The sequence below is a fragment of the Canis lupus genome, chromosome 25 (genome assembly GCF_003254725.2).
Source record: "Canis lupus dingo isolate Sandy chromosome 25, ASM325472v2, whole genome shotgun sequence".
In the NCBI taxonomy this organism is placed as follows: Eukaryota; Metazoa; Chordata; class Mammalia; order Carnivora; family Canidae; genus Canis; species Canis lupus.
This window is the reverse complement of record NC_064267.1, coordinates 6,762,779-6,775,822: the sequence shown is the minus strand read 5'-3', so window position 1 is coordinate 6,775,822 and position 13,044 is coordinate 6,762,779. Positions and strand designations below refer to the sequence as shown.

The 13,044-nt window shown below is 37.4% G+C and overlaps 1 protein-coding gene and 1 pseudogene across 13 annotated transcripts in view; both read right to left on the bottom strand.

Annotated features, from left to right (window-relative positions):
- The window catches only part of STARD13 (StAR related lipid transfer domain containing 13), a 511,253-nt gene that overhangs the window by 320,245 nt on the left and 177,964 nt on the right, over nt 1-13,044 (bottom strand). Inside the window, exon 4 of one of the 13 annotated variants that reach the window (XM_049101342.1) lies at nt 12,736-12,843. The exons of the other annotated variants lie outside the window; for them this stretch is intronic. Coding sequence (XP_048957299.1) covers nt 12,736-12,792 — 57 coding nt within the window. The 5' untranslated portion in view covers nt 12,793-12,843. The remainder of the gene's footprint in view (nt 1-12,735; nt 12,844-13,044) is intronic. 13 annotated transcript variants of the gene reach the window in all.
- Nucleotides 5,957-11,224, bottom strand: LOC112670176 (serine/arginine repetitive matrix protein 1-like; annotated as a pseudogene).

The following is a 13,044-nucleotide window of genomic DNA, read 5'->3' as shown; positions in this document are numbered from 1 at the left end:
GGCAAATGACTGTGTAAAGAGTATGGGGATAAATATGAAAGAAACAGAAAAGTCTAACATACGTAGAATTGGTGTTCTGGAGGAGAGAACAACAAGGACATAAAGAGTATTCAAACAGTAGCAGAAAAGTTTTCTTAAATAAAAGAACAACTTAGTTTGTTGCTTAATAGGACAAATTCTTCTCTGGAAAATCTGCAATGTCAAGTGTCAGTGAACTGACTGGTATTGTCCCTTAAATAAATTATCTAGGCATCTGGTTGGAAACACTCAAGACAGAAAGCAGTGGACATTTGTTTACAAAGGTGTTAGGAAAGTAAAACGTGACCCCAAAAGCATATGCCTGATAAACTTGTTCTATAAATATAAAAATGACAGAGAGGATTGCAAGAGTTCAAGTAACATCCAATGTGCCTCCTTGAAAAATACAAATTGTTAACAAAGACTACCAAGAGGAAGATAAAAGTGAAAAATTATCAGAGATGGAGAAACCATAAGACAAGGACAGGTAGTGAACAATAAATCCATTTAAATACAAAATCAAGGTATTTACACAGTCTTACATAATTTTAGTTTTATAATTCATACAGTTAGGTTTTTATTCTGACAATGTCAAAATAATATAAAAACAGAGTTCAAAAAGTATGGGGAATGGCATATCAGATGAGGCTTATTTTATTTATTTATTTACAAGATTTTATTTATTTATTCATGAGAGACACAGAGAAAGGCAGAGACATAGGCAGAGGGAGAAGCAGGCTCCTTTCAGGGAGCCCGATGTGGGACTCGATCCCAGGACTCCGGGATCACAACCTGAGCCAAAGGTAGACGCTCGACCATGAGCCACCCAGGTGCCCTCAGGTGAGGTTTAAATGTGCTGATTTCCTTATCTTTTATAACAATAGTTAACAGATAGTATGTAAAGTTGAAATATGTAGTTTACAAAATCATAACAAACTCGATAGCTTATGGCTTTCATAATTTCTGTTAACTTAGGAATCTTTATGACCTACTTTCTCATGTGTACAAAAATTTTTAAGTTCAGCAACTCTGTTAGTCCCACTGGATTCTTTTTCTCACCATCAAATAAAATTGAAATATAAAAAATTATGATGATGATCACGTGCAGATTTGGCAAGGCCACTGCTTACACAAACAACTTTTCTGTGAATTAGAAAAAGGCAGCATCTATTGAAAAGAATTAATTACACATATGCAGAGAATTCCTCTGGCTGGCTGAATTACAAAAGGCCCATCTACCTCCTGATAAATGACCCCAGGATTTCAGAACCTCTTCACTCCCTTGGAAGGGCTCCTCTGAGCAAGGAACAACCTACACAACATATTTATGATTATGATGATGATTTTTTTAATCTCATGACATTTTCATTTTAATTTTTCAGTTTTGTTCAGGTTTAAGTGACATACAATAAACTGCACAGATGTATATTTAGTGTATAATGTAGTAAATTTTTACTTATGCATATACCCATGAGGCCATCATCACAATTAAATAATTAACATATCTTCCAAAACTTCCCTTGCACCCTTTGTAATCACTTCTCACATCCCTTCTTACCCCTACCTCCAGTCCCCAGACAACCTATGATCTGCCTTCTCTTGTTGTATATTAGTCTGTATTCTTAAGAATTTTATATAAATGGAATCATGTGGTATCTATTTTTTCTGGTTTCTTTCATTTAGCATATGCATTTGAGGCTCATCCATGTTGTTTTATGAATCAAGAGTTTGTCTATTTTTATTGTTGAGGATTCATCCCATAATATAGAGAAATCATGATTTGTTTATCCATTTGTCTATGATGGACACTTAGGTAGTTTCCAGTTTTTGCCTACTACAAAAAATCTGCTATGAATATTCATTTATAATTCTTCTTATTGATATTTTCTTCTTTTTCTCATGGAAGTGGAATCACATGATAGGTATATATTTAACTTTTTAAGAACTGCCAGCCTATTTTCCAAAGTGTTGTACAATTTTACATTCCCACCAGCAGTACAGAAGAGCTCCAGTTACTAGACATCCTTGCCAACACATGGCAGGGTCAGTCTCTTTAATTTTAAATGTTTGTGGTTTTAATTTGCATTTCCCTAATAACTAATGATGTAGTGTCTCTCTTTTCCACCTGCTTATTTGCCATCTTTATACTTTGATGAAGTGTCTGTCAAATTATTTGTCCATTTTTAAATGGTTACTTGTATTCTTACTATTGCATTTTTGGAGTTCTTTATATATTATAGATACAAGTCCTTAATCAGATAAATGATTCTTGAAATTTTTCTTCCAGTCTATGGTTCTCCTTTTCATTCTTTTAGTGAGTCTTCTGAAGTGCAGAAGTTCTTAATACTGAAAATATACAATTTATCAATTTTCTTCTATGGATTACTTTTGGTGTCATATCTAATAAATCTTTGCCTAAACTAAGGTAATAAAGATACCTCCTGTGTTTTATTCTATGAGTTTTATAGTTTTGTATTTTCCATTTGTCTGTGATCCCTTCTGAGATAATTTTTGTATGTGGGGAGAGGTACAAAGATTCATTTTTTTGCATATGGACATCTAATGTCTCAATACCATTCGCTGAAGAGACTATCTTTTCTTTATTGAATTGCCTTTGCCTCTTGGTCTGCCTTCTTTTGTGTTACTTAAATATTTCTATGGTGCCATTTTATCTCCTTTGTTGGTTTATAAACTATAACTCCTTGGGATTTGTTGTTGTTATTGTTGTCATCCTGATTGCACTCTGAGTTCTTGCTTAAAAGTTTACAGTTTTCATCTTTGACCAGTCTACTTCAAGAAATATCTTATCACTTTAAGTAGTACATAAAACCTACAAGACTATACTTCCATTGTTGCTCTCTTTTTGAACTATTATTGTCATATGTTTTACCTCTGTATCTGTTACAAACCTCCAAATACATTGTTGCAAATACATATTTGCTTTACACACTCAATTGTTTTTAAAGAGATCAAAAACATTTTCTCCCATTTACCCACATATTTATCTTTTCGAGTACTCTTCATTCCTTTGCATAGATCTAGATTTCCATTCAGGATCATTTTCTTTTATCCTGATGGACTTTCTTTAATATTTCTTGTAGTGTGGATCTGCTGGTGATGAATACTTCGATTTTTTTTATGCATAACACAGTCATTATTTTACCTTTATTTGAAAGATATTTTTTTCTGGGTCTAGAATTCTAATTTGACAGCTTTTCTTTCAGTACTTAAACAGTGCTCTCTGGCTTGCATTGTTTCCAAACAGAAATCTAAAGTCATTCTTAACTTTGTTCCTCTGTATGGAATGTGGTTGTTTGTTTTTGTTTTTGTTTTTAACCTCTGGCAGCTTTTAAGATGACCTCTTTAGCATTTGTTTCAATTAATTTCATTATGATGTACCTCAGTGTAGTTTTCAAATTTCTTGTGCTTGGAGTTCATTGAAGATCCTGGTTCTGTTGGTTGAAAGTTTTTTGTCAAATTTAGGGGAATTAGGCCATGATTCCTTCAAATATTTTTTTCCTTTCTCTTTTGAAACTTCTAATTACCTGTGAATGTGACTGCTTTAAGTTATCCCATAGCCAACTGATTTTTTAAAAATAGATTGTCATTTTTAGAGCAGTTTTAGGTTTACAGTGAAATTGAGTATAAGATACAGAGAGAGTTCCCATATACCCCTCTGTCCACACATACAAACAATTTTTCCAACTATCAACATCCTCCACTGAAGTGGTACAATCATTAAAACTGATGACTCTACACTGACACATTGTTATCACCCAAAGTCCATAGTTCATGCCTAGTGTTGTACATTCCATGGGTTTGGACCAATCCAGGACACATATCTACCATTAGAGAGTCACATAGAGTTTCACTGCCCTGAATATCCTCTGTGCTCTGATTATTCAGCTCTCTTTCCCCCATAACTCCTAGTAGCCAATTTATTTATGTATTAATCTATTTTTACTATCTACTGAAGAACATCTTTGTTGTTTCTAAGTTTTGATAATTATGAATAATATAAAGTATAATACAAATCATAATAATTATGAATAATATAAACATTATCAAGAAATATTTTAAATATTCATGTGTAGGTTTTGAGTGCCATGATTTTTCAACTCTTTTGGATAAATTCCAAGAAGCACAATTGCTGGATAAGGTAAAATCATGATTAATGTTGTAAGAAACTTCCAAACCGCCTTCTAAAGTGGGTGTATCATTTTGTATTCCCAGCAGTGAGTGAGAGTTTCTGTTGCTTCACATCCTTACCACCGTTTGCAGTGTCAGTGTTCTGGATTTTGACCATTCCAGTAGGGGTGTACTGGTATTTCAGCACTATTTTCACTTGCATTTTCCTGATGACATGTGATGTACAGCATCTTTTCATATCTTGATTTACCATCTGGATATCTTCTTTGGGAAGATCTGCTTTTTGTCCCCCTCCCCAACTCTTTTCTCTGTGTGTTTCTTTTTGGATAATTTGTATGTCTTCAGTTTCACCCAGTGATCTTTTCCTCTGTAGGGTCTCGACTGTTATTAGTCTCATGCAGTGCATTTTTTTTACTTCATTCATTACTAGAAGCTCATTTTGGATATCTTTTTGTATCTTTTATGTCTCCACTTAACAAGCTTAATCTTCTAGCTTCTTGAACATATGCAATGTGATTATAAGAGATGTTGTAATGTGTGTGTCTAAGAATCCTATCATCTGTGGCATTTCTGGGCCTGTTCTATTAATTAATATTTCTCCTCATTATGGGTCATATTTACCTGCTTCTTTGCATTCTTGATCATTTTTTAATTGAATGTGAGTCTTTGTCAGTTTTTTTCTTGTTGAGTGCTGAATATTTTTATATTCTTATAAATGTTCTCTAACTTTGTTCTGGGATGTGGTTAGTTTGGTTGGAAATTATTTAATCCTTCCAAAACTTGCTTTTAAGCTTTCTTACATGAAATCAGAGCAGCCTTTATTCTAGGGCTCATTTTTTTCCCCAATTATTTAAGCAATTTCCTTTGAGTACACTACCCAATGTCCCATGAATTGCAAGATTTTTTTTTTTTTAATTGTGAGTGACAAGAACACAAACTATTCTTAGCCCTGGGTAAACTCTGGTACTTTACTTCTCATCCTTTCTGGTGGTTCTTTCCCTAGCCTTGGGTAATTTCTTCACCAGCATGGGCTGGTACTCATCAGTACTCAGCTGCATATTAAAGGCTTGGCAAACCCTCTACAGACCCCCCCTCCCCTACTCCCAGGGCTCTCCCTCTCTGTGAAGTTCTTCCTCCAGTGCTCTCCCTTGGATTCTAGCTGCCCTGGCCTTCCTGTGGCCAACCCTGTCTCCTCAAGTCAGGGAGACCATCAGGCTCTGCCTTGGTTCCCCCTCCCTGTACTGCAGCATAGAAAGCTTCGTCAGGAAGTAAGCTGGAACAGCTGTCAGGCTCAACTTGTTGACTTCCCCTTTTCTAGGGTTCACTGTCCTGTACTGCCAGATGTCCAATGTCTGAAAACCACTCTTTCAGATATTTCGTCTGGGATTTTGTTTTTGTTTTTGTTATTTAAAGTGGGAGGGTATATCCAGCTTCCATTATTCTATCTCAGCTGAACGTAGACATCCCAAATGTGTTTTTATAAAATTATTTTTTTCCTATCTATTTATCTGTTAAGAGATTTATGGGATGAAGGTCAACATTATTAATGAAGTTGTTTCTGGGTCATAGGATTAGGGTGATACTGTAATTCCTTCTTTGTGCTTTCCTGTATTTCTTAAATTTTTAATATTGACAATGTATCACTTTTATTTTAAAAATAACCCATGCTTATTTCTTCAATAGAGCATTTATTATTCCTAATTTAAAAATGAAAATTAACATGTTTACTTTTTCTAGATTTCTAAAGCATCACATAGAATCAACCAAAAAAAAAAAAAAAAAAGGCAAACAAAAGCAGCAATATCTTTTTTGCACCAAACTAAAATTACCAGTTTTATACATTAAAACTGTGTTATCTAACCTGAAATCCTGGCAATTTGAAGTCTACTTAAAAGAGTAAATATGGGACGCCTGGGTGGCTCAGCGGTTGAGCGTCTGTCTTCAGCTCAGGGCGTAATCCTGGGATCCATGATTGAGTCTCACAGCAGGCTCCTTACAGGGTGTCCTTGAGGGTGTCCCTGCAAGGAGCCTGCTTCTCCCTTTGCCTATGTCTCTGCTTCTCTCTGTGTCTCTCGTGAATAAATAAGTAAATCTTTAAAAAAAAAAACCTGTAAATATGTATGATAGACATACAATAATAGCATGCTCTCAGCAATAAAAAGGAATAAACTATCAATGCATGTAGCGATGAAGGTGAATCTCAAAATAATCAGGCTGAGCAACAAAAAACAGATAAAAAAAAGAGCACATATTGAATAAGTTCATATTTGTAAAATTCTAGAAAATGCAAGCTAGCTGCTATGACAGAAGCAGTATCACTAGTATATGAGGATGACAGTATTGAAGAAGAAATTACCAAGGGGTGTGAGGAAACCTTTGGGATGGCTATGGTCATTATCTTGGTTATATGAGGGTGACCTGAGTTATACATACGTTAAGGTTTATCAACTTGTACACTATAAATATGTGTAGTTTATTGTATGTTAATTATACATCAATAAAACTGATTTAAAAACACTGATTTTAAAATTGAAAAAAATTCTGTGACATATATCTATTGTAAACTCATAGAGGAGAGGAAATAAAGGATATATTGAGTGCCTGCTCAGTGTTAGACAGGGTGCCAGTACTAGGTTTGTCATCAAATCCCCACCAACCATGTGAGGCAGGCATTATGATTCCCACATTTTAGAAATGAGAAAACCCAGGCTCAGTGAAATTAAAGGCTCCTCAGTGGGGACCCTTAAATTTGAACTAAGTCTTTTTTTTTTTAAGATTTATTTATTTATTTATTTAAGAGAGAAAGAGCATGCCCCTGATGGGAGGGACAGGGGGAGAGAATACTCAAGGGGATTCCCCACGGAGTACAGAGCCATAGAGTTAATATAAGGACCCATGACATCATGACCTATCCTAAAACCAAGAGTGGGTTCAGGTGCCCCTGAACTAAGTCTTATATCAGATTTTTGCCTTTTCTATAGTAGCACAGGCCTTTAGAGCATTCTGCCTCTAGGAATCTTAAGTATCATTTATACTTGTTGGTTTATAACAATACTCTTGTTTATCATGGGTTTTCTAAAGTTAGTCTTGGTTTAAGCTTTTTAGATAAGGGTGATTTTTTTTTACAGATTACTCAAGATTGAGATGAAATATTTAAATTTGTAATACTTTTTTTTTGTTTGTTTGTTTGTTTCTGCTTGTCATGATATGCATTTGTATATAAAATTTTTTTTTATTTTTTTTTAATTTTTATTTATTTATGATAGTCACACAGAGAGAGAGAGAGAGAGAGAGAGAGGCAGAGACACAGGCAGAGGGAGAAGCAGGCTCCATGCACCGGGAGCCCAACGTGGGATTCGATCCAGGGTCTCCCGGATCGCGCCCTGGGCCAAAGGCAGGCGCCAAACCGCTGTGCCACCCTGGGATCCCTGTATAGAAAATTTAAAATCTGGCACAAACTTCGTAGAATGGTCAGTATAACCAGAAATAAATATATCATTTAGAGCACATCACATGTCTACCTTCTGTTAAAGTCAATAGTTTAATGAGCACTAATCTCCATTTAATTTGCTTTGCTATAAAATGAAACTATATGATTCTCACTAATTTTTCTATGTATTATAAACACAACCACAATAAAGAAGAAATAAACCTGAATGTCATTTCTCTTTCTATTAATACTTTCCAGCCTATCACCTACTCTTCTCTGCCACAAATCTTTTAATCTGCTCTATCACCCATTTCCCTGTCCATATATTCTGTCTTTTTTTCTCTGAACTTGTATGTATGCTATTCTCCCAGGAATGAAGTCCACCCTAGAAACTTCAATATTCTTTTTTTTTTTTTATAAAACAAACTTTTATATAACTGAAGGATCCTTCCTGGGACTAGTTAATTGCCTTTACAAAAAAACAAAAACAAAAACAAAAACAGAACAGAATGAATTCCAGTGTTCCAAATCAACTTGTTACACATCAATATAAACCCACAGTGTCCTGGCAAACAACATGCTTTCATTTTCCATCCTGTCCTAGAGCTCGAATCCTGATTCATTTCACCAGAGACTCCATAGGCAACAGGAAAGACTGTGGCATTAAAATATTCATTTACACTTTGTGGTAGTTCAACAGTGGTCTTATTTCTGGGCAAGCTTGCAAACCATGCAAGGTTGGAAGCATCATAACTTAAATGGGTGCTAAGACTCAAATGAGAAAAAAATAAAGAAAAAATGATAAGAAAGGAAAACCTCTGGGAAGAGCCAAGGCCTTTAAAGAAACCATAAAAATGACAACAATATTGAAACCCCCTTTTTTTAAAAGGGGATTTTTTTTTTTTTTGGCTTAAAATATTTCACTCTAAATGAATTTATGTCAGCTGTCAATGAAAGAATGTCACTAATACACTGTGGACACCTTTTGCAATGCAAATCCACGAGTGCCTTTTTTTTTTTTTTTAACATGGTGAACTTCAACCTAGCAATTATTACAACAAATGTTATAGTCTGAAGCTCAAACACATTTTAGCAATTTTGAAATTGAATTGCATACAAACCAAATAAAGTGTACATCGTGACACACATTCCCACCTAAGACCGTGGGGACAGTTGAGCCTTCCACATCGACCTCAGCGCCTTTTCACACAGGTGCTTCTCTAAGTCTTTGAGGTTGTCTTCGGGCTCACTCTCCATCTTCTTCTTAGGCTCAGGCTCTGCCTCTGGTTCCTCCTGTGCTGATGTGGTCGTGGTGGCCACAGGAGCCATGGGAGTGATGGCTGCTACAGCAGCTGCTGCCACAGCCTTTTCCTTCTTGTGTTTTTTGTACTTCTTGTGCTTCTTATCCTTTTTGTGTTTCTTGTCCTTCGTTTTCTTTTTCTTTCCACCTCCTTCTGGGTCTGAGTTCCTTGCTGGAAATGGGGTTGGTGTTGGGCTTTTAGCCTTTTTGAACAGTACCGCTAGTGACCAATTGGTAGAGGGGGACTGAGACTGGACAGGGGATTGAAGTGCTGGGGGCTTTTTAGCTGCTGGCTCAGGAGATCCTGAGATAGGTAGAGGGGATGAAACCCTCCTTACAAACTGAGGGCTTGGTGAGGCAGCTTTTTGTCTTTTTGGGTTCTGGAGTCCTGGAGACTCTCCTAATTGGCTTAGTACTTGGAGAAAGGGACTGCCTTCTTTGGGGTGATGATGATGCCCCTCTTCAAACAGGTGGAGGACTTGAGGAGGTCTGAGGAGCTCGAGGCTGTGGTGAGGGTGAAGGCCTTATGTTTGGTTGTGGTGACTGGGGCTCCCGGGTAGACCGGCTCGGGGAAGATCTTTTCCTATGCTTTGATGATAATGAAGGTGAACTCTCTTGGTGACTGGGGAGCTTCTTTGTTTGGGAGGTGGAGAATGGGAGACCCGACGCTTTGGTGGTGGAGATGATGATGCCCTTCATTTAGGAGTGGGGAGGGGGAGAAGCCGTTCTTCTCTTTGGAGGTGGAGAAGGAGAGTATTTCCTCTGTATCGGAGGAGAGTATCTTCTTGGGGATGGTGAGCGCCGGTGGGGGAGAGGAGAAGGAGTTCTTCGTCGTGGTGGTGGTGGCGTGGGAGACCTGCGCCTGCGAGGAGGGGGGCAGGAGAAGGGGAACGTCGCCTTCTGGTGGGTGGTGGGGAAGGACTCCTCCTCCGTCTACCACGAGGCGAAGTCTCTTTCTGGGCTTTCGAGGTGATGGAGAGGCACTCCGGGGAGGGAATGTCTCCGCCGCCTGCCTACTTCACCACTCTTCACATGGGACCTCTTGGGTCGCTCATCTTCTGAGGAAGAAGAGGAGCCAGAATCAGATGAAGACTGCTGGTTCTGTCGTCTGGATTGACGCCTCTGCTGCACAGAATCTGCTGCAGCCATTTTGCCACCTGTAACTTCTTCCGGTTCAGATTACTCTACTTTTCTAGGCTTAGGTTCTGGTGAAGGGGACTCTTTTTTCTCAGTACCTTTATGTTTTGTCACTTTACCTGAAGTTCTCCCTGGAGAGACAGAAACACGACTTTTTCTTGTACGATTTGACTGCTGAGGTGTTGGGGAATGACGAGGTTTTGGCGGTGAGTTGCTGGAGGTGATGGCCTTTGCCTTCTCCTCGGAGGACTTACTGAAAGAGATAACCTACGAGTTTTTCGAGGGGGACTGGATGTCCTCTTAGGAGGCTTCTTTGGCGGTGACCAGGAATGAGATGAAGAGGATGATGAGCTACTTCCTGACAAGGATGCTGATGAACAATGTCTTCGTCTCACTGGAGATCTACTCCTTCTATGCCTGGGTGGAGGTGGCATTCGTCTTGGTGGGGTTCTTCTGAGAGGAGATGGCAGCCTTCTCAGACTTGGCCTCCTTCTAGGTGAGTATGATCTTGATCCGGATCTATGAAGCCGTCTAGGTTGAGTATGAGAAGGAGAGCGACCGTGTCCAGGATCTTGATTTGGAACGTGACTGAGATCTTGGTTGGGTCTTCTCCTTCTCCTTTTCTTTTTTGGAATTTTTCTTCGGAGAAGGTTCTTTAGGCTCTGGTACAGATTTGGGTTTGGGAACTTGGCATAAATGTAAAGTACTCTAGGAACCAAAAGGCTTCTGTGAACTCAAAAGTATTTTAAAGTCCTAAATACAAATTTAAGACAATCCAAAAGAGAAACACATACTTGGCATTTCTTCCTGACCCCTGATGTACATAAAAGCAAGAACAAAAGTAAAAATTTTCCTAAGGATAAAACTAATGTATGGCTGGGGTAGCAGATCTTTTCATTTTCCATGAGCACACTAAACAGAAGAGAAATCTCCTGAAAGTTTGCTCTTCTGTAGAAAACTGGAAGGACCCATATCAGAACTTGATGTTGAAGTTGAGTGATACAAGTGCAGTACAAGGACTCTCTTCTCATGGCAAAATGAGGGTACTGATTAAATATGACACAGATTGGATGTTTTGGGGTTGTGTATTCAGGCTAAGGGTATAGTAATAATAAAGCCATTTGCAGGTAGACAAGTAGGACAGGAGAACTTACCATATCCAAGTACTTAGACACTTTACTTGTACCCATCTATTTCATTTTTTTAAATATTTTACTTATTTATTTCAGAGAGAGAGAAAGCACGCATGTGTATGGGGTAGGGAGGAGCAGAAGGAGAGAGAAACCTAAGCAGACTCCTCACTGAGCATAGAGTCCAACACTGGGCTTGATCCCACAACTCTGAGATCATTACCTGAGCCAAAACCAAGAGTTGGCCACTTAACTGACTGAGCCATCCGACTCACCGGTACCATTTATTTTAATCTTCACAACAGTAATGAGGTAGTTGCTTTTATTATCTCTATTTTATAGATGGTAAATATTTTTGATACTATGTCTGAATGTTTTTATCTTCTTAATCCCTGGGACTGATCTAAGGGTGTTTTTGAACTGCTGGTCACTAAGGTCTTTATACTCTAGTCATTTTTTGGAGAATTCTAATGAGTCATTGACTTTTTGCTCTTATGCAAAGCTAGTGGCAAGGGTGCTAGAAATAAAGGAAGTTAAAATGGTGCAATATTTTTTTTAGCAACTGTATTCAGTCACAAGGATATAACCATTGGTTCTATGTGAATGACTTCCAAAGAAGCTATTATCACTTACCTGAACTCTCCACTCCAGCTGTAATCCTCCATCTCCAAATTCTTGAAAGACTCTCTCAAGTAGATATGCTTCTGGACATCTAGTTCAATATTCTAAATCCCAATTCAGAATTTTCTCTATTTTACTTAGCTTCTTTCATGCCTAATTTATACTAAAGACACTAATATCTCTATATGCATTTGAAACATTTTTGTCTTTAGCTTTGATCTCTTACTGCTACTTCGATTCAATTAATCCATTGACTTTCCTTGTAATACTTAGTTCCTTCCTCTCTTATATTCTTACTCATATAAGAATTATATGAGTAATTCTTACCAACAGAGTAAGAGCAGAAGTGATATGGTAGTTTCCTGGCCAAGGCCTTCTCTACTCTTCCCTTTCTAATCTTACAGATGAACCACCTGCTAACCAAAAATATATGCCTCAAACTAATATGTTGAGTCATTATTTACTTGGGGCATCTATTTGTTACCACAGCCTAGCATATCCTAATCTATGTCAGGCATTGTGATAAGCACTTTATATAAATTACCCTCATTTAATCCTCAGAATAGTACAAGGAATACATTATTATTATTCCTCTCTTACAGAAAACAAAACTGGAGTTTATATAGTTCAAGAAACTTGTGCACTGTCACAAGTAAGTTTCAGAACTAGTATTAAACCCAGGACTGCCTGATTCCAAGGTCCACTATTTAGTCAATACTACATGACCCTCCTCACCAATAATAAATGAACAATAATTTTAAGGATCAAAGCTGAGGTGTCATAGTTTCACTGTATTTGGACCTTTTTGAGAGATATTTCAATATTTTGGCTTATTGAATAACTGAAAGTATAGTTCACATAGAGCTCCCCTCACCATGGTTATTGATAGGAATTATAAAACTGAAATAATTTATGTTTCATTCAACAAATATTTAAGGAACAATGTTTACCAGGTACTTCCAAAGACACTGGGTACATGAATGGAGACATGGACAAAGAGGTAACATCAGAGCAGAGGGGATAGGAAAATAATAAAGGTATTAGTTGCACACGACGATCTGTAAGATAGCAAAAGCATGCATTATTATTCCACTTTATGTAAGAGGAAATTCAGACAGGTGGTTTAAGATTAGCCTAATCTTATATAATGAGCTAATGATAGAGACAGAAGTAAGACTCTAGTCACCTGACCACAAAAATCCCAAAGAATCCTTTCCAAGAAAGGTGGGAATGAGGGGAGATTATGTTCATAAGACACT